Below are 20,594 nucleotides of genomic sequence, written 5' to 3'. Positions count from 1 at the left end.
CAAAAAATATATTTCGTCACCAAATGCTTAACTTTGGTGACGAAATTATTTTTCGTCACCATTTTAACGCTTTCAGCGACGAAAAATATATTTCGTCGTCAAATGGGCACCTTTCGTGACGAAATTTATGAATTGCTCTTTGTCACTAAATGTATTTCAGACGTAACACTTTACTAAAAACTCCGATTGAGATAATTCAAATTGGGTTTGAACAATAACTCAATTGCCTACAACTTTCATGTTTATCAAATTTGCTAATTTTAATGTTTAAAGGTTCAAAATTGCATTCGAAATATATTTTCATGTTAAACATATGTGTTATATATTAGATATTTCAAATGTTTACTGAAAAGTGTGTGTGGTGCAGTTGGTCGGAACTTGCGCGAAAAACTCAATGGACTCGGGTTCGAAACCCAGCAGGAGCAAGAAAGAATGATTTTTTTTTCCCATGTGAAAACATTTTTTGCAACGAAAAATTTCGTCACCGATGTGTCACATTGGTGACAAATTTTTTCGTCGCTAAAAGGAATAATTGATGACAAAAAATTTCGTCATCAAAAAGCACAATAAGCGAGGAAAAAAATTTCGTCACCAATTATTCACTTTTTGGTGACAAAATATTTCGTCATCAAAAGGCACTATAGGTGACGAAAAATAGATTTCGTCACTAGGTAGGAATCCTCGACAACCTTTAGTCGACAAATTTTTTTTCGTCACCTATATTATTTGTGACGAAAAACATGCAATTTGTGACGATTTTCATTCGTCACCCACTTGAATTTTTCTTGTAGTGGATGGAATGATACTACGAGGAACGCGTATCACCTTCTATTTCACGGTGCAAAAGCTCGGATTGCTCTTTAATGGTAGAGAGAACTATCGGAGAGAGAGTTTTTCAGAACTCTATTCTTTTGTATACCTCAGGTGTATATTATTGTGTGTATCATATTGTATATATCTCTATGAACATCCTGCAGGAAATAAATAAAGAGAGAACATCTTAGATGCTTTAGAAGCTTTAGAAGTCTTTTAATCCTAAGAGATTAGAATTACTTTAATTTCTCCTATCTTATCTCTAAGGACTCTCTAATATTTGGGTCACCGGGTCATGCCCACATGGGCGACCCGATTTGATCTCGGACCGGCCCCAAATTCCAACACCGGCCCCAAATTCCAACAGTCTCTAGCATAGCTAATTTTCCCCCCCCCCCCCCCCCCTGATAACTACTGTAAATTTGGAGAAATTTTTTGGTGCTGGGTGGGTGGGTATATCTCACGTGGTACTCGTTCGACACATCCGGGCTGTCCAATACACTTTTGGACGGCTCGGATTGGGACCCTCTATCTCCTCTCTCTCCAACACATTCTCTCTCCAAATTCGAGCCGTTCAAAAACGCAATAGACGGTTTGGATGAGCCGAGCCCGGCACTGAAAAATTTTCCGTAAATTTGTGTGTGACTTCCATAGCGGGACAGCGGGGAATACTAATAGAAGGACCACTGAGCTTATTTTTCTTATCGACAAAAAGATATATTATTAAGCTCAATAAAAGGTACATCGAGAACATACCTAGCATATACATAAGCTTCGATCACAACCACTTGAGTTTATTATTATAAGTTTCCGTGGGATAAAAATTTAGCCACGTAACTAATTAAGATCTAGAGAATGTGATCGAGCTATATTCGAGCAGAGCCTTGAGCTACTCACGAATAACTCAGTTTGTATGCAATCCAATGCACAAGTTCTTATAAACAACGAGCTACTTCCAAACAAGCTTTATTTTTTTATTCTTTTTGTTTTTGAAAAGACAAAAAAAATAACAGTCTCTGAAAACCAATTAGAAGTATTAGAAGGTCGGCTGAGCTTCATAACAACTAAACCGACCCCAACTCGATTATATATATATTTTTTGGTAAAGCGGAAATAAAAACTGCATTTTCTTGTAGTAATATTTTGTTGTAATTAATGAAATATTACTTTATTTTCTGTTAATAAAAAAAATCTTATGCATTGCTTCTTGGTTTTTTGAAAGCGAAAAATTTACTATTAATCTTTAAAAACAAATTACAAAGATTAAAAGGAATCAAGACAGCTTCAAACTGAAGGAGAGAAAACCCACAAGGAAAAACAACTGCTCCAACAATCATAAGCCAACATGAACCCTAAGGGAAAGATAACCAACTGAGTTGGCAAGAAATCAACAAGAGAACACCTAAGACCCAAAGCAAATAAACCAAAAGGGCACACCCAACTAGTTAGTTGTGGAACTTAACCCAATCGAGGAGACCAAGGATTTGGGGAAAGGAAAATGGAAGCAGAAGTCGGTAGAGAATATGTTGGGTTTTCCTAAGCCCAAGAAGAAAGGTGGAAAAAAGAAGCAAAGTGATCTGTTGAGATCAGCAGTTGCCGCTGCTGCTTTGCCTCCTTCTTCTATAGGCATCAACAGGATTCATCTAGATGAGGCTCAGGCTGTTTAGACTGTTAACAAGATTATGGACCTCTATTATTTGGGTGACGAAAAGAATTTTACTCATCAATTAGCGATTATGGAAGCCGAAGATGAGGAAAGGGCTAAGACGCATGGTATCCATCATAATAATTGACTCTTAGATGTCTTTTTGAGTGTTTGTTAGGTGTCTTTTTTGGGTGTCTTAGCTGTTGTTATGCATTGCTTCTTGTGTATGTTGCTTCCCGGTATTAATATATCATTATTGCCCAGGAAAGGATATCTACTTACTTCAAAAAGATCTGAGCAACTTCCATTACTGTAACTTTTCAAATCATTATTGCTTAGGAGAGGATATCTACTTACTTCAAAAAGATCTAAGCAACTTCCATTTCTGTTACTTTTCAAAAACTGCACCTCACAGGCTGACACTGATAATTCCATTCATATCATTGTGTGGTGAGATCAGTATTAAGCACAAGTTGATATGAAAAAGAATAAAGAAAAGCATAATTAAAGCACCAAAAACAGTATCAAAGGCAGGAGGATCTCCAGGAGATAGGAAGTAAGTTTATATACATACACATTTTTTTTATCGGCAAAAAAGAATTTTATTAATCATTGAAACGGGTTACAATGATTAAAAGAAACTCGAGCTAGGCATCACAACGAAAAAAATCCGACATCCCAACGAGATTGGCATCCCGAACGGCCCCGACATACATTGCCCTCGCTGGGAAAAAGAACAACTTTAGGAATAGCTTAATACCGCAGTTTCACATCTTTTGCCTGACAAATGCAATCCCCAGAGCATTTTTATATCAGTACTTGTGGTGGTTTAGGACCTTAATTAAAGGTTACTAGGATAATGGGCTTGCTGAAGCACTTAAATAGGTATAAATAAATAAACGTTTTCCTGCACTAAGGTCCCCCACTGAATATGGGTTGAAACCCAAAAGAAAGGATTTGTTTCAAACCTAACAGACAGGGGTGCCCCAAACCAGATACAACTTCCCCTCATTATCCAAAAAGTTAGGACCTAGTTTTCCAGCTCTCTCGGTGGGATATATTAAAGAAATTAATAAATTAAGAACTATCATTATTGATGGCCATGTGCGTCATTCAAACCAATATATATATATATATATATATATATATATATATATATATATATATATATAGTACTGTTGTAATTACTAAATAATTTTGATTAATCAAATGAGATTTTGTCATGCGGAGGATCCTCAATTAGGAATCTTTGACATCATTTGCACCGGAAGAAGATTTGAAGGGAAGCATAAGAAAAAATTAAAGGAAGGAAGGAATGAAGAAAGCATCACTTTGATCACCTACTTTGATCACTAGCTTTTATTTAAATCTAAATGAATTAAGCATGGAACTGCCAGATTCATGTTGATCTTATTGGATTATACAACTGAAATATTTAATGTACATTTAACATTTGGTGACCTAAGGTGCCCCAAATAGGATTTAAGCTACCGAGCAGCGCAGCATGGTGTTGTGTATAGCAGTTGCACAACACCAACCCCCAATCCGCTAGGGACATATATACTTGTGTGCAAAGTGTGTTTTTTTTATTGGCAATAAAATTTTATTAATACTCGACAAATGGTACATCGAGGTAAAAGTCCATGCCAAGTATACGCAACAAATTATTATTTTTTGATTGACAACAAAATTTTCTTAATACTCGACAAAGTGTTTCCTTGACTTTCCCTTTAAGAATAATCGGATGCAGACCATGTTTCAGTAATTTTAATTTGTTAAATCATGAGATTTTCTTTTGTGTTAATTTCACGTTGAATTTTAAAGTCGTCATGAGAATTGATGGTATCTTGGAGCTCGTGTTCGAATCCCGGCCAGTAACCTTGTGGGCATGTGACCTACCATGGATGTATTCTTGTCTCATTTTTTCTCACAAAATGTGGAGGAAAATTTTATTTTCTTGAGAAAATCAACAATAATTACTCTAACTTTCCTCTTTACATTCTTCCCTCCTCCTTTTCTATTCTAATTTGGGTAACTTTCCTTCTTTTCAAACAATGATATTTTATTTTCTTTATTATTTTCTTGCAAAACTTTCATCCTAATCAAACGGATGTAAGAAAAAAAATTACATTTTCTTTTTCTTTTCTTTCACTTCACTTTTTATCATTTTCACTTTTCATTATATTTTTCTCGTTAATCAAACGAGAACCCTGTTTGCTTACTTTGCAAGAAAGTTAGGGGATTGATTGCTTACGGAAACAGAAAGCAACTCAGGGAAGCCACTTTGAATTTAATGCACACTCCAAAAGTTTCTTGGTGGAAAGCTGGGTTTCAAATCCCGGTACCAATTCTGCTCCTATAGCTAATTAATTAAGTGCAATCATGCATTCATGATTCAAATGTTCTCAGAAATACTCAAATTTAATTGGGAATTCAAAACAAAATTTACATACATAATATAAATGTGCGCGTACATATTTGGCAACTTCAGAATCCTTATAGTCAGAGTCATTTTTTTTTTCTCGGCAAACGATTATTGTCGGAGTCATTCACATATCATGTTCAACCGCCAAAAAACAAGAAGAAGAAGACATCCTTAGAGCATCCGCAATGGAATAAGCAAAAATGAATAATCAAAATATGCCACATCAGATTTTGATTATCCATTTAGAGGTTGCTAAAGTTAGCAATGTCAAGTCTCACATTAGTTATTTTTTGCTCATAATCAAAACCAATGGGACCATTGCTTTCTTCCCTGAGTTTTCTCCAAACGTTTCCCCTTCATTTCACGTAAATCTTTTGAAAAATTAGTATTTGATAAATTAGTTAATGTTAAAAACAGTTTTTATAAAAAAAATATTTGTTCTTGAAAAAAAACAGTTTATTAAACAATTTAAGTTAAAAAGAGTTGGATAAAAAAATAGTTTATGAAAAAAAAAAGTGTAAAAATACAGTTTTGTGTAAATACAAATTTTTTTAAAAAAAAAGTTTTAAAAAAATTGAAGAAACAGTTTTTATAAAAAAAAATTAAAAAATTAATATAAAGACGGTTTTTTTTTTTTTTTAGAAAAGTTTCTGAAAAGAATAGTAAGAATAGTTATTTATAATTTTTTTTTGAAAACATTGTTGAGAGAGAAAAAATTTGTGTAATGATGAGTATACTTGATTAAGAAAATGTAGGGATCACTAAATTTGGTTATTGGCAAAAAGTTGCTAGTTTTGATTATTCAAAAGCTAAAATTTGATGACTTACTAAGAAGTTGTTAAGTTCGGTTATTCCAATGTGAGTTCTTTTTTGAGCAAACATTGCTAACTTTAGAAACCTTTTATTACGCTATTGCTTATTTAACTAATTAATGAAAAGAAACAACAGCGTAATATCCAATCCGTGAATCTCGATCGTATTACGATTTCCTTTCTCGTTGAGCATATATATATATATAATTTAGGCTGCTGATTTTGCCACTCCCTTTTTTATTAACACCACTCCCTTTCAAGTGTATTTTTGGTGCAAAAATACACTTGCAGGGGAGTGACGTTAACAAAAAAGGGAGTGAAAATCATTTCCCATAATTTACTTCAGATAGAATGAATCATCAAATTCGTGTCAACCGAGCTGGATAACGAAACCCCTTTTGAGTATCTTTGTTGTCTGTTTTCATTAATCCCGCTTTGACCCAATTACTATATAAGTACTGATGATGGACAATGGGCTTTCCACACGAGTGAACGGCTTTGAATTACTTTTTCTGAAACAGAGCCAAAATAGTATTTGTTAATCTCATCACAAGGAGAAAAAACGCGGGGAGAAAAGCCAAGAGGACAGGAGAGGAAAAGAATTAGCCACATTTTTGGCAAATCAAACGGAACCGAACGATCATGGTTTCAACTGTTCATGTGTTAACCAACATGGAAACACCAATTATCGCGGATTCAGACCTTTCTGTAATTTCGGGCTCCATTATTATTATTATTATTATTATTTTGTCCTTATTCACATAAATTTACTATGTGAACCTTTCCTCAATATACTTTTTAACACATCAAAGGGCAACATTGTAAATTCATGTAGATAAAAACATAACCTCAACAATTTCTACCCAGAAAATGACATAAATATTATATTACTGCCCAGAAAATACTGCCCTGTCACCTCAACAATTTCTACCCAGAAAATGACATAAATATTACTGCCCAGAAAATACTGCCCTGTCAGCTTGTTTCTTCCAACTCATCACCTCAACAATTTTTTGCTTCTCTCTGATCAAACTATTATCAGTATAAAACATTAAATTATTAAACGTGCTAAATGACATAAATATTAATAAACCATAATTCCTAAATTATTGAACGTGTTTAAGATTAGATACTTGTACATTAAATTAAGAAGATTCAGATTCAGTTCTTTCAGATCATTGATGGTTCCAACAACAGCTGATCAAACGCCAACTTTTGTTACTTGAAATATTCAATCCTACCATCCATTTCCAGTAATAACCTCAGCCAACTTTTCTTCCAACGTGGATAGATCAAAGCATGTCGGACTGACCTGCAAGGATTAATATAGAACAGATTACCTGACGTACTAAACACATCAAACCAGAAGGAGTTGACCAGGTCGTTAAAAGCTTGAGATTTTTAAGAGTTTGTTCTCTCTTTGCACCCTTGAGATTACTGAGGCTACGGCAAGACAAATGTTCTTGTGAAGGGATATAACTAATTACACATTGACTCAAAGTTTCAATAAATTATCTTAAAGTCGAAGCCTTTTTTGTGATTAAAAAAAATCCCCCCAAGTATTTTGGTACTGGACTTGTTGATTCTTTTCAAATTAAACAAAAACTTCGGAGATTTCCAAAATATGAACGAAATTGCCCGATACGTGCCGGTACACCCCGTATTAACCAAAACAGCCTCGTATTTTGGGTGACATGGATCACCACATCTCTCGTCTTGGGTGACATGGATCACCACGTCTCTCGTCTTGAGCTTGGTCATGTGGATAAAACGGATTTTTGCACCCGCTCACTTATTTAAGGGTGAGTTCTAATGTCTTGGTTAGTTAACTTCAAATTGAACAAGCAGAGGGCAATTTTCTGGATATTTTTCATCCCCTTTCATTTTGTTGTTGGTCTTGCGTGCACCATGTGCATTTCAAACGGTTTCAAGCCGCTAGCCATCCTTACGTACCATCCAATTTGCGGAAGTGGTGACCTATGTGCTGAACAAAAACTATCAGAAAAGGAAAAAAAAAAACAATAGAAACGTCAAGTATTGGCTTCTTAGCAAGATCATCTTAAGGCAAGGTTTTAAGCCACAGTAACGGTAAACGTAACGGTGATGGGAAACGTAAAAGTAAACTTTTGGATGCCCTCCCTTTGCAAGATCATCTTTAAGGCAGGGTTTTAAGCCATGGTAACGGAAAACGTAATGGTATCAGTATATGGCCTGTATCGGTCTTACTACCATTGGTAAACAACGTTATGTGCAGTCCAAAATCTTGTTATGTAACGGCCTTTTTCATGGAACCTAGTCTTAAGGGTGAGTTTTATCATGGGATATTTGGTCCTTGATTTTGGATTGGTGGCATGTTAAATGGATGTGCCCTTCATCGATCGAGGCTTTGGCTAACTGGTGGTTTGGAAACAGGTTTCGAAACTTAGAGAAAGAAATTTGGGAAACTTGTTTCTATGCAACACTTTGGTCGTTATGGCTAGTGCGGAATGATTATATCTTTAATAATGCTTCTACGCTGGTGTGGCATATGGCGGATCTAATTAAAACAATGGTAGCCATGTGAATGAAGACCAAACATGACATTAAGATATACGTAGTATACGGTTGAGGACTTTAAGGGGTATTTCAACGGGATTCGCAAACTGAAATTTTAACTTACATTTGAGGTGATTTCATCCAACTTTTTGTTGAATGCTATGGTGTTTGTTTTTTCTTTCTGTCTTTTTGAGATGGAACTTGTGTTATCTTTTTTCCTAATATACCCCATCAAGCTTGATAAAAATCTTCCTTCGCCAAAGAAAAAAAAAAGGGTGAGTTTTATCCAAGAATTTTCAAACCAAGCCTTAAATGAAACCGTAAGTGAGAGCTAGAAATAATTGATTTTGAGGGACAATATACCTCAGATTTAATCACGTGAAGTAACTTCCTTTCCATCCGAGTGGAAACACAGCTAACAACATCAAGCCCTTCTTCAACCAGAATTTCAAGCACTCTTGACATGGGGAACCCTACCTCTTCGGACCCACTATTGATCAGAATCTCCACACCACCCCAGCACAAGCTCGCCGTAACCCTACCGGATGAACAACTTTCTGTGCTTCCCTCGGTATCCGCAGTGGAATTAGCCATGTTCTTCAACCTATCTCTCTTGATACTCAGTTCGTTGATATTCTTCTGCAATTTCTTGATGTAATTCACAGACTCGTTCGTGTGATCGCTTATGGAACGCTTTCCCTGATCCAAAAAAAAACAAAAAAACAAAACCAAAAACACAACCACCACATATTCAAGAGGCTTAAACTTTTATTAGATCTGATCAAAATTACTTTTAGTAAATCCAAAAAAAAATTCCTCCTATCCCCAACTCCAAGATCATGTCTCGATATTATATGTTCTTCAGATTTTCACTACAACATCGGGTACCGTCGGAACTTCCTTTGAATAAATCGAGGACGATTTCCAGGCAATACAAGATCCCGAGCTGGGGTGGGAGAGGGACGAATTTTCTCAGACAAACTCAAGGAAAGAAGAGAAGAGAAAGATGGAACGAGTTTTCTGACCTTGACATATTCGAGAGGGAGTAAAGACCTCAGCGATGCGTAAAGCTCGGCCATTTCCTTCCTTCTTAGCCTCTCCACGTCTCTGTGTGCGGTCATTTTGATCTTCTCTTTATTACCATTACTACCAGTAGTTGTACAAGTACTACTCCCCCCATACTTATCTTCTTTTTGATGATCATGATTACTGTACAGGAGTGATTTCTTTCTCTTCCTTTTTGGTGGGGTAAGAATACCAGTGGTTTCCAGAGAAGCGTGGGACGAGATCAGATCTTGTTCGATCGAGGAGATCTGGAACGCCAGATCATCGCCTTGTTGTAAAGAAAACATGTTCGATCGAGCCGCCTTCTTCTTCTTCTTCAGATTAATGAAAAGCTAATTTCTTAATTATTGAATCGATTAATGGAGAGGGTAGTGTAGTAATGGTAGTAAAGAAGGAGATACGGCTGTTAGGGTTTGAGATCTTTGATTTTCTCTGAGATTTGATTCCAAGATTCCCTGAAATCCCTCCTTTATAAAATTAACAATGTGATGATATTTCAAACAAGTGACTCACCAACCCTTTTTTTTTTCCCCTCAAAAAAGAAGGTTTTATTTGTGGGTACTGTAGTTATTAGCTCTATTATTGGAGAAATTTTCGGGTGCCGGTAGGTACCACATACGTGGTACATCATCGGCGATTCGGACCGTTCAAATGTATTTTGGACGGTCTGGATTTTAGCGATAGTAAAAAGAGGAGAGACAGTGGTTGTGTGAGAGATGAGAGAGAAAATAAATTTGGGCTGTTCAAATCGCCGACAGATGCCGCTAGTGGTATCCGCTCGGCACCCAAAAACTTATCGTATTATAATTGTATCCCCACTCGCCTACTACATTCACACTTGTGGACCAGCATGCTACTGGGATGGTCTCCTGAAAGATATAGTACAAAAATGCTCACACTACATAGATAGCTACAGTTTATCTCATAAGTCATAACATCAGTTTTTTTTCAAATTATCATTTGTACTGTACAATTAATGATACAGACACGGATGTTTGAAAAGAGATGTTGCTGTTGAGAATTGGCCAAATACCCACATAACGTGGAAAGAACAATTAAATGAAGACACAAAAAAAAAAATTTACACGAGATTTCTACACAATTCCCCAACGTATTATGTAGCTAGTGCATTCATGAGTTACACCAGTTTTCACTACGTATCGAACGCAGTGAATAGCAGAGTTACATCTAGGTATAACAAGAATGATGACTTTGTGTTTACAACACAAATTACTATAACACGTTTGTCTAGGTTTCGGGGGCTTCGCCTTCTAGACTCCCGCGACATGATCAAGAATGTCGTATGGATGATCCAGGTATTTAAGGAACCACTAAGGTACTATTAGTTAGTAATTTGGCTCAACATTTTGGGTCACATAGTTAGACTCCAACAAGTTAGTGGTCTACATAGAGCATTACAAGTGGTATCAAAGCAATCGGTATACATGACCAAATGGGCTCGAACCAGGGAAATGACTTGTGAAATAGCGTAGTAACTCTGAACTCAGGGCGCATGTGACCACTATCATGGTGACTCTATTGTTCTACCCCTTGCAAGGGCATGATGCCATAAAAGTGGGAGACTATAATACCGGCATACCGCATCCTACATCAGAAGTCTACATAGGTATACAGGAGGAACCATGCATGTAAACTACAATAGTAACTTGAGCCGAAGCATTTTGGGCTATGTGGTTAAACTCCTACAAGTTATTGGGTTAGTGGTCTACATAGGGTGTTACAAGAAAGGTTGAACCTTAATAGTCAGCGAAACACAAATTAAACAAAATTAAGTGTGGTTCACAATTCCAATAATGATTGGAAAAACTTCAATGTATGATGTGAGTCCCACTTGCATCGAACATTAATCTATATGATATATAACATGATCATATAGAATTCTAACATTTGTACAGATATACTCCTATAACATGATCTACCTTGACAAGAAAAAACATACCATTTATTTGGGTGGTGAGATCCAACTTTCTGTTGGAGGGTTTTGTTTTAGTTGTTCTTTTTTCTTGTTTGAACTAGTAAGTATGTAATTTTACTGTGTTCGAACCTGCTCGATGTATCCCTTCGAGTGATATAAAATTTTCGTTTGCCGAGAAAAAAAGAAAAGAAAAAACATACCGTGACCACCGACCTTTTTTTATATGCGACTTTGATTCATCTATTCTACCAAATGTAAACATGTACCTTCACACACAAACAAACAATTTCCCAACACAGAAATTACAAGTAGCCTCCAAAGTTACAGTTTTCAGATTTTGTGAAAGCTGTGTTAATTGACGCTTTTCTATTGAATTAAGCACGTGAGATCGAAGCTAAGAATTTCTTTTACTCAAGATAGGAATTTTTTAATGTTTTTTTTATTTTATAATCTGGTTCAAGAACTATACTCCATCATTCATGACCTCCTCTCTCCCTCTCGCCCTCTCTCTCTAGATCTCTCTCTCCCTCTCTGTTTGATTTTCTAGAAGAGCATGGGCTCGAATTTCCATCACTCACTCTAAAAGTTTGTAAAACAAACAAGGGAAGCCCAAGTTGACTGGCTTTGCGAGGACCCAATTTATACAGTTTTTTTTTTTTTTCTCGGCAAACGAAATTTTTATATCAAACTCAAAGGGATACATCGAGGGGACTCGACCACGATAAGCACACAATACTTACGTGATCAAGCAAAAGACAGGAAATAAAAGAAAACACCGTACAGTGCCCTCCAACAGAACATCGGAAGAAACACACCTCACCTATAAGCATGACTTTTACAGCTTTAACACATGTGAACCAGTTTCTAATTAATGCAACTATTCATTTAACGGCGCATTTTACTTTCCTAATTATAATTTATAAGTCCTTGGGTTAAATGCGGAGCACGTTTGTAAATCGAAATGAGGAAAAGAGATAGCTTTTCTCCCAAGGTCTAATCATCACTAATCAATAGTTTTACCTTTGGCATATCCCAATAATTGAGTTTAATCATCAAGCGCCCAACACGTTACAAGCACGTTGAAGATGACACCTAAATTGATTTTTTAATTGTACTTATAATGTCTCTAATCTTCTCGAGCTATCATAACCCACTAGCTATGTCGCAGCAGCTGGTTAATTTCCCCCCTTAAATATCTTCTACTAATACATTTGGTAATTCTTTATACTTTTTTTTTTTTTTGGGCAATTGGCTTCCGTAATCACCGATGTTTCGTTTTTTTTTTTTTTTAAACGATGGAAGAAATTTTTTATTCATCACAAGTATAGATAAAAATGAAACTGCACAAGTATAGTTTTTTAATTAAAGGTCATAGTTGACTATACAAACCTTAATTTAGACTTAGTAACATTAATGATGTAGAATTCTTGAGGAATAGTCTTCAATGAGAAGAGCCCAAAATCGAAATTTAGACTTAATAATGTAGAATCCTTGAGGAATAGTCTTCAATGAGATGAGCTCAAAATCGAGATTTAGACTTAACATTTACGATGTAGAATCCATCAAAAATAGTCTCGGTTTTTTGCTCTTCTCGTTGAAGACTATCCTTGATATATGGATTCTCGGTTTTTGACTTTTTTCATTGAATACTATCCTCATGGATTCTACGTATTAAATGTTAAGTCCAAATTTGAGGTCTTTATAGTCAACAATAGGGATCTAGGTGTCTGCTTTACTATCAAATGGATCTATCCAAAGCCCGATGATGTGATTCGAACTATCACAACTTACAGGGTTCGATGAGTAGATGTCACAAAACGAATGTCGGTGATCTTAGTTTGCCGCTTTAATTTTTTTTTTCTTTTTCTCATTTTTTTACTAACTTTAATTTAATTTCACTATCGTCTAGAATTTATTTCCTAGTCTTGTTTTTCTTTCCAATTTTCAGACTTCATTTGATTTCAATTATTTTCCTTTTTGACATATTTCATAAGGAAAATGATTTTGACACTCCCTTTTTTTATCAATGACACTCTTCTGTTTGTCTTTTAGCTAGGTGAATTTACTAAATTACCCCTCAATGCAATAATTTTTTACAAAATGCATGGACTATTTTGTAAATTCACACACCAAGGGGAGTGCCGCTAGTTAAAAAAAAAGGAGTGTTAATCATTTTCCATTTCATAATTTCTCTATTACATGCTTGATTTGCAACGTCCAATTGTCTTTTTCTTACTAGCTTCTTGGTTGGTTTTTAATGCGTTCGAGTTATTTTTTTTTATGACAAATAGGATTGTAATCTTTTAGAAACTTGATTGAGTATTGAAAGATACGAAACACAGAGAATTCGTATCTTGCGTTTTCTCGATCTTCTATTCGTTCTTTTGTTCTCTATACGCTTCCCTACATCATTTTTGTTGTCATAGGATTACTCATGCATGCAACGTCATTGTCATCATCAAAAATAGAACAAATTAGAGAATAAAGTCGATTATGCCTCTTAATCGATAGTCTCTCTAACAAATATCTTCCACTAATCGAAGTCAATCAAAGAAAGTATACTTAGCAAAATGGTCCAGGAAGCATGATGATGTCTCACCAGTCAAGATCCTTTTCTCTGGTATCAAGATACTAAAAGCAAGTAAAATAGCCGATAGTCCCTACCAAATAGAGTACAATTTTGATAAAAGTTTCCCTTGGAAAATTTTGGTATACCTGATGCAACTTAGTGGTCCACTGTCAAAATGGCTCTTCCACATCCTCAATAGCTAAAAACTTGAAAGATCACAACGTACTGTGGTGTGTGTATATATATACGATTTGTTTTAAATGAGGGAGTCTTTATTTTAGTTAAAATGCGGACCCCCCTTTTCTGATGATCCGAGCCGCTCAATGTGTTCAGAATGTGATTTGAATGGTACACGCTAGAAATCGGAAAAAAAAAAGACCGGAAAGGGCTACGTCCGAACAGTTCCAAACGGTTTTTTATTGAACGGTTCAAATAAAAACTGCTCAAATTAAGCCCTTCTCAGTCATTTTTTTTTGCCGATTTCTTGCGGTATCCTTAAAATCACGTTTTGATCATATTGAGCGGCTCGGATCATCAAAATTTGATCGGAAAAGGAAAGAAATGCTGAGGTCTGCATTTTAACTTAAATGAGGACCCTCTCATGTAAAATAGACTAATATATATTTTAGCTATATATATATATATGAGAGAGAGAGAGAGAGAGAGAGAGAGAGAGAGAGAGAGAGAAATTTTCAAGTGAGGGATCGAGGGACTTTCATTTTTCGATCAAATTTTGAAAATCCGAACCGTTCAATGTGTGCAGAACGTAATTTTAAGGGTCCCCTCAAGAAATCAGCAAAAAAAACGACCGGGAAGGGCGTCATCCGAGCAGTTTTTTTTGAACCGTTCAATGAAAATTGTTCGGATGAAGCCCTTCCCGGTCATTTTTTTTGCTGATTTCTTTCAAGGACCCTTAAAATCACGTTTTGGTCACTTTGAAAGGCTCGGATCATCGAAATTCAATCGGGAAGGAGAGTCCCGCATTTTAATAAAATGAGGGATCCCTCACCGGAACCTAACTATATATATATATATATATTCCAATCTACGAATGCAATGGTGAGGTTCGTTTTTTGGTATAACCAAAGCCGAAATTCATACTTGTAGACACCCCAATTTGAACCTCTTGAAATTCTTTAATTTGTGGCTTTATCGCCCCCAATGATGAATTTGGATCAATGCAAACCTCAATTATGTTTGGACCTTGCTTCTTGGACTTTGAGAAATAAAAAACAATTTGATAAATTGAGTCCCAAGCGCTCAGAACCATTCTCAAGCGCTTAGGACTTATTTCTAAAAAATCATATTTTGCTCACTCCCGAGCGCTCGGAAGTGATTGTCCCAAGCGCTCAGGACCACTGTATTGCCCAATGGATGTTGGAGCTTTCAACTTTTTCAAGAGCACATGGCAATGTTTATTCAAACTATTCGGTCTTGCTACAATACTTCTCAACAGAAGAGGCAGGAGACCAAATGATCATGTTTTCTTCCTTCCCAAATTTATTTTATTTTATTTTATTTTGCAAAATTCAAAAATGTTCTCTCATGCCCTATAAATAGCACCCCAATGCTGCATTTTAGGCACCCACGAAATATCACACCTTGACCCTCTCATTTTCAAAAGAAAACTCCTCTTTACAAGGAAAATCACTCTTCAAACTTTGTTAAAAAATCAAAACAATTTCAAACACTCTAAGAAAAATTCAGGAAGCTTAGGAATTATACTCAGTCCTGACTTCTGGAATTTTCTCTCTCCTTTCCATCTTCAAAATCTAGCCAAGAAGCAAAATTCCACTTAAAAAGGCAGAATTCTTCTACTTTTCAAACCAAAAAGGTTATATTATCCTTCTGAGGGAGGTCACTCAGCCCACTCCAGTCTTTTATACTGGATGTGTGGTTGAGTGGCCTTAGTATAAAAACAAGGGCAAAAGAGTTGCAGACGAATTTTTCAAATAAGCTCTGTGGTACTCCGAGCGCTCAAGAGTGATTTTGCCCATGCTCGTTATTTTTCCAGTGGATATTCAAAGAAAATGAAGGTCTTTCATAGACTCAACGGCTATATTTTAACATATTGTCATGGATGACTCTTTTTTTTTTAAGATAGAAGTATACTCCCCTCCCTCGAAGCAAAGATTTCCAACTATTCATAGTGGGTACTGCATCTTCAGAAAATATAATGAGGATATCTTTTTTAAGGTCATTTTCAGATGTAAGGAAGCAAGGATTGGATGGTCAGGACCAGTTCTTGGCTATCTAAATTACTTGATGAGCATTGCTGTATGATAGTATTAGTATGTTGTTATGTCAAAGATTTCAAGATACCTGTCTAACCAAAGTTTGCAGGACGAGGCAGCAGAACTCCTGAGCGCTCAGGAGTGTAGTCCCGAGCGCTCGGGAGTGTTCTCAGTAACAAATTTTCTTTTTATGTCATTTTACATCTTGCATTATTTCATCAATATGTACTGTACACCAGCACATGCATGCACCTTCTTACTTGATATACCTATGGATACCTGCTAATTGTTCAATGAAATAAAGTATTTTTTGAAAAATTCCGCAAATGTTTAATAGAGACCGATTTCGAATCGGGCGAGGGGGGTGCCGTAAAATCCTTCCCCCCTGGTAACATGGCTTCCAAATCCTCAAACGAATCTTTGGTTTTCAACTTAAACAATCATTTTCAATCAAAACAGTATCTCAGGTGGCGAACCATAAATCTGGGTGACGACTCTTCAATTTTTCAAATTCAAAACATTATTTTTCTGGGCCGCCCCGATCCACCCAGGGCTGTGGTAGCCCACAATACCTAAAGCCGAAACTAATCATAACCGAAACTAACTGGACCAATTGGTCCTCTTGCTTCTCATTGGTTTGGTTTTGGGGCTTCCCCTCGATGTACCCTTTGTCGAATTGTAATAAATTAATTTTGTTGCCAGTCAAAAAACAAAAAACAATTTGACACTTAGAACTCTCTACAAACTTGATGCATTTCCTTCAAAATTAAGTATGGTTGCAAACGAGCTGGGCTTGCCGAACTTTGAAGTGGTTGAGTTTTCTAAGAAAGACTTAATAATACAGTGAAAAATACTAGATATATTAGTATTTAGTAAATAGAATTTACAAATTAATACTCCTCTATTTTCCCGTTTGTGAGCCTACTCGAGCCTAGCTTGTTTATGGAACTGGCCTGAAATTTTGACTTGAGTCAATGAGCTCATTTATTAACTTAACAAGCCAAGTCCGAATGAACCCTTACCAATCTAAGCCTTGAGTTGCTCATGCATGATCCAAGCCTTGAACTGCTCGTGATCTGCTTGGTTCATTTGCACTTTTGCAGCCATAAGATTAATTAACTGAGATTACCATTCTAGAGAGAACGAAAGCATATATATATATCGAGATAGGTAATGGGAATGAACTTTACCATTGTTGTAACAATGACAATAACAATAACTCAATGAAAAGAAAAAAAAAAAAAAATCTCCCTGAAAGAATGAAGCCAAAAATAACTCCCTGAAAGAATGAAGCAAAGGTGAAATTTGGATGAAACAATATAAAGTAACCTGAAATGTTTATTACTGCCAAATAAAGAGTGAATTTTCCAAGCACGTCAAAGACTTTCATTTCCTATTGCAGTTGCTCAGAGATTGAACCTACAAAAAAATCAAATCAACATTGCATGCTTGGTTTTACATAATAAAATTTCCACCAAATTATTTTATCCCTTAATAAATTAAATTTCCACCAAATTATTTTATCCCTTCGACGTTTAAGACGACAGATAAAATTTCTTCGGTCAACTATGAAGATAGCATATTATATATTGTCGGAGAAAGGTATGCTCTTGCTCCGGTTTGATTCTTCATTTTCAGGGTCCTTTTAAATTTTAATCTTTGTAATTTGTTTTTAAAAATTAATAAAAAAAAATTTGTCGTTCAAAAAAAAAAAAAAAACTGTGAAGATAGCTAGACATGCACGTCATTAATTACTAGAGTTTTAGCTCACCATTAATCACGCCAGATAATTTCTGTTCCAGCTCAAATAGATCAATATACATCAGGTCACTTACCTGCACTTACAAAGGAAAAAAACACTTCGGAATTTTAAACAAAAACCCTAAACTGCTAAACCTAGATAGATAGGAGTATTTCACTGACGTATATAACACTTCAGTAGACACCCTTGTTCGGGCGTGTATTAAAGCGCATTAAATTCATGATATTTCCCATAGAAACTCATAACATATGTCTGTAGAAGTTCATATATACCCGGGGGCGGAGCTATGTTAGGGTCCGGAGGGCCGGTGTCTCCCCGAGAGTCTGAATTTAAATTTTTTTATTTTGTATGTACCTGATTTTGAATATTATTGCTAATTATTCGTATATAACTACTTATAATTTTAATAATTTTTGTTCGATTTGATAAAAAATCAGTTATTTTACATTCTCATTTTTTAATTTCTTTCATAAATAAAAAATAAGCACGTGATAATTCATATAGTCTAAAGAATCATTCAATGTACAAATGTAATGAATTGAAAAACAAAAACCTTATGATATAATAAATATACGTTCCGATAAAAAATATATGTCTACTAAGCCGGCCTCCCGAAGTTAAAATCCTGACTCTCCCACTGTATATATGTATCATTTCATAAAGATTTATAGCGCTTGCTTAAAAATTCATAACATTAAGACAAAAACCCACAACAGACAAATGTTACGAACAACCTTATGGATCTTGTGCACGATCCAAGATGGTGTATACCTTAAACACCCAAATAGAAGTGCGTTTTGTATCATTTTTTGCACTAATTATTACTCCCTTCGTTCCAATTTAATATACTCTTTCGGGAATTCGTGTTATTTTTCAATTGATTATAACTTGTAATTTATAATGTTTTATGTGATTTTAAAAATATTATATTATAAAACTAACCGAGATCTATCAGATAAGATTCATGTTTGATATAAAATTCATTATCAATTTAAAAATATAATTAGTTTTTTATCCGGTTATAATAAAACGAGAGACTATTAAATTGAGATGGAAAGAGTACCACAGATCTAATTGTGTGAAATAGCCTTCCATTTACTTCACTAGAAACATAGCTAACAACATTAAGCCCTCGTTCCGTTAGAACTGCAAATACTTTTGATAGGGGCAACCCTCCTTCCTCTCCAAAGCCACAACTGTTGATCAATACCTCCACACCACCGCGGCATTGGCTGACCGTGACACTACTACTTTGGTGGCGATTATCGGCGGAGCTTCTTATTGATCCAGTTCCAGTGGCTGTAGTAGTGCTAGAACCCGCGGACAACTGCTTTAGGTTGTCTCTCTTGATTTCCAGTTCTTTGACATTGTTTTTCAGGTGACTTATATAATTCAAAGCCTCATGCATTTGATCAGATGCCGACCGCTTTCCCTGTAAATTGAAATTCCCATCAAGAAATTCAAACCCCCATATATCATCAGTACGTATATGAACTTTTGCAAAACTTGTTAAATCGATATTTTCTTTTCCCATTTAAGAGGGAGAAGTAAGTTACTGCGTACCGTTAGGGTAATACTTATCAGAGAATAGAGAATTAGCCATTCATAGGCTCGAACCCCTGACCTTCTTCTCGGAAGCCAAGAGTATAACCGGACAGACTAAGAGTCATATCTAACTCATAGTCACATACATGAAAAGTTTACAAGACCAAGAAGAACCTTTGATTTCTTCCACTGCTATCTCTCGTAGGAGTTTGGCTCGTGTCTTTTCATGTACAGACAATAAGTTTTTTTTATTTCTTTTCTTTCTATTTCTACATCCCGCAAGAGTTTGGTTGTGTCTCAGTCCCAGATACACGTTATACCCATGGATCCCCTAAACCTGAATTCCACTATCTACTCTTTTTTTTTTTTTTTTCAGGAAATTTCCAGGGCCGAAGATCCAAATTTGAGACTTCCTAAACTAGTCAAATTTCATGGCATAATCATGGATATAGATAAGCCACCGAAATTGTTCTACTACTAACTAATTAAGAAAATGGGAAAAATGAAAGTTTCATCATCACCTTGATGTACTCAAGAGGGAGTATAGATCGCATGGATGCAAAGAGATTAGCCATTTCTCGCCTTCTTTGCCGTTCGACATCTCTATGTACAGCTTTCCTCTCCTTATCTCCCTCACCATTCCTCCCATCGTTGTCGCCGGAGCGTACAGCCCGCGAATCTTGCTGCCGTTTCCCCCTTTTTCCGAAGCTGTTGGGGGCAAGATTACCGCTCTCCAGTATGGCATTACCCATGATTAGATCTTGCTCGATTTCCTCTTCTTTGGAGGGAGTAGTAGTGAAATTGACCTGAAACATCTTTTGAGTTATTTTGGAAAGAGAGTACGTTCAAAGCTTCAATTTAAAGCTTTCCTTTATGGAGGGAAGGAGAAGTGTAGATTAGGGTTTGTGAGAGTACTGCAAAGATTCCCTTCGGTTTCTCTCGAGAAACTGATGGAGAAAGTCATACGAGGAGTTGGAGAAACGACCTAACGAGGAATTATTTAAGAAGAGATTTGGACATACTACTCTGCTTGTGTACAACTGCAACCCACTTTTAAATATTCACACGGTCTGGTGGACCACCCATCAAATCTTGAAGATCTTTAATTCGAATATGAAATCAGAAATTGACGTCGGAAAACATCAATCGATCAATCTATACTATATACAAATGTAGATAGACTCGAAAGCTTCCAAACCCTCTGGCCTAAATTCTTACAATTTGGATTTTTGGTATTTGTAGAATTGAGAGAG

At 35.8% G+C, this 20,594-nt stretch overlaps 2 protein-coding genes across 2 annotated transcripts; both read right to left on the bottom strand.

Annotated features, from left to right (window-relative positions):
* Positions 1 to 6,551: 6,551 nt before the first annotated feature.
* Positions 6,552 to 9,825, bottom strand: LOC131319465 (transcription factor bHLH36-like). Its single transcript, XM_058349708.1, has 3 exons — positions 9,256 to 9,825; positions 8,594 to 8,929; positions 6,552 to 7,672 (listed from the first exon to the last, which is right to left on the bottom strand). The coding sequence occupies exons 1-3, from the start codon at positions 9,580 to 9,582 to the stop codon at positions 7,631 to 7,633; spliced, it is 705 nt and encodes a 234-aa protein (XP_058205691.1). The 5' UTR covers positions 9,583 to 9,825; the 3' UTR covers positions 6,552 to 7,630.
* A 7,376-nt stretch (positions 9,826 to 17,201) lies between these two features.
* Positions 17,202 to 20,448, bottom strand: LOC131319322 (transcription factor bHLH36-like). Its single transcript, XM_058349525.1, has 4 exons — positions 19,863 to 20,448; positions 18,860 to 19,228; positions 17,806 to 17,869; positions 17,202 to 17,453 (listed from the first exon to the last, which is right to left on the bottom strand). Exons 1-4 carry the CDS (start codon positions 20,154 to 20,156, stop codon positions 17,428 to 17,430), a joined length of 753 nt encoding a protein of 250 aa, XP_058205508.1. The 5' UTR covers positions 20,157 to 20,448; the 3' UTR covers positions 17,202 to 17,427.
* Positions 20,449 to 20,594: the final 146 nt, after the last annotated feature.

This window comes from Rhododendron vialii, chromosome 3a, assembly GCF_030253575.1.
Source record: "Rhododendron vialii isolate Sample 1 chromosome 3a, ASM3025357v1".
NCBI classification, from domain to species: Eukaryota; Viridiplantae; Streptophyta; class Magnoliopsida; order Ericales; family Ericaceae; genus Rhododendron; species Rhododendron vialii.
This window is presented reverse-complemented; position numbering and strand designations above follow the sequence as displayed.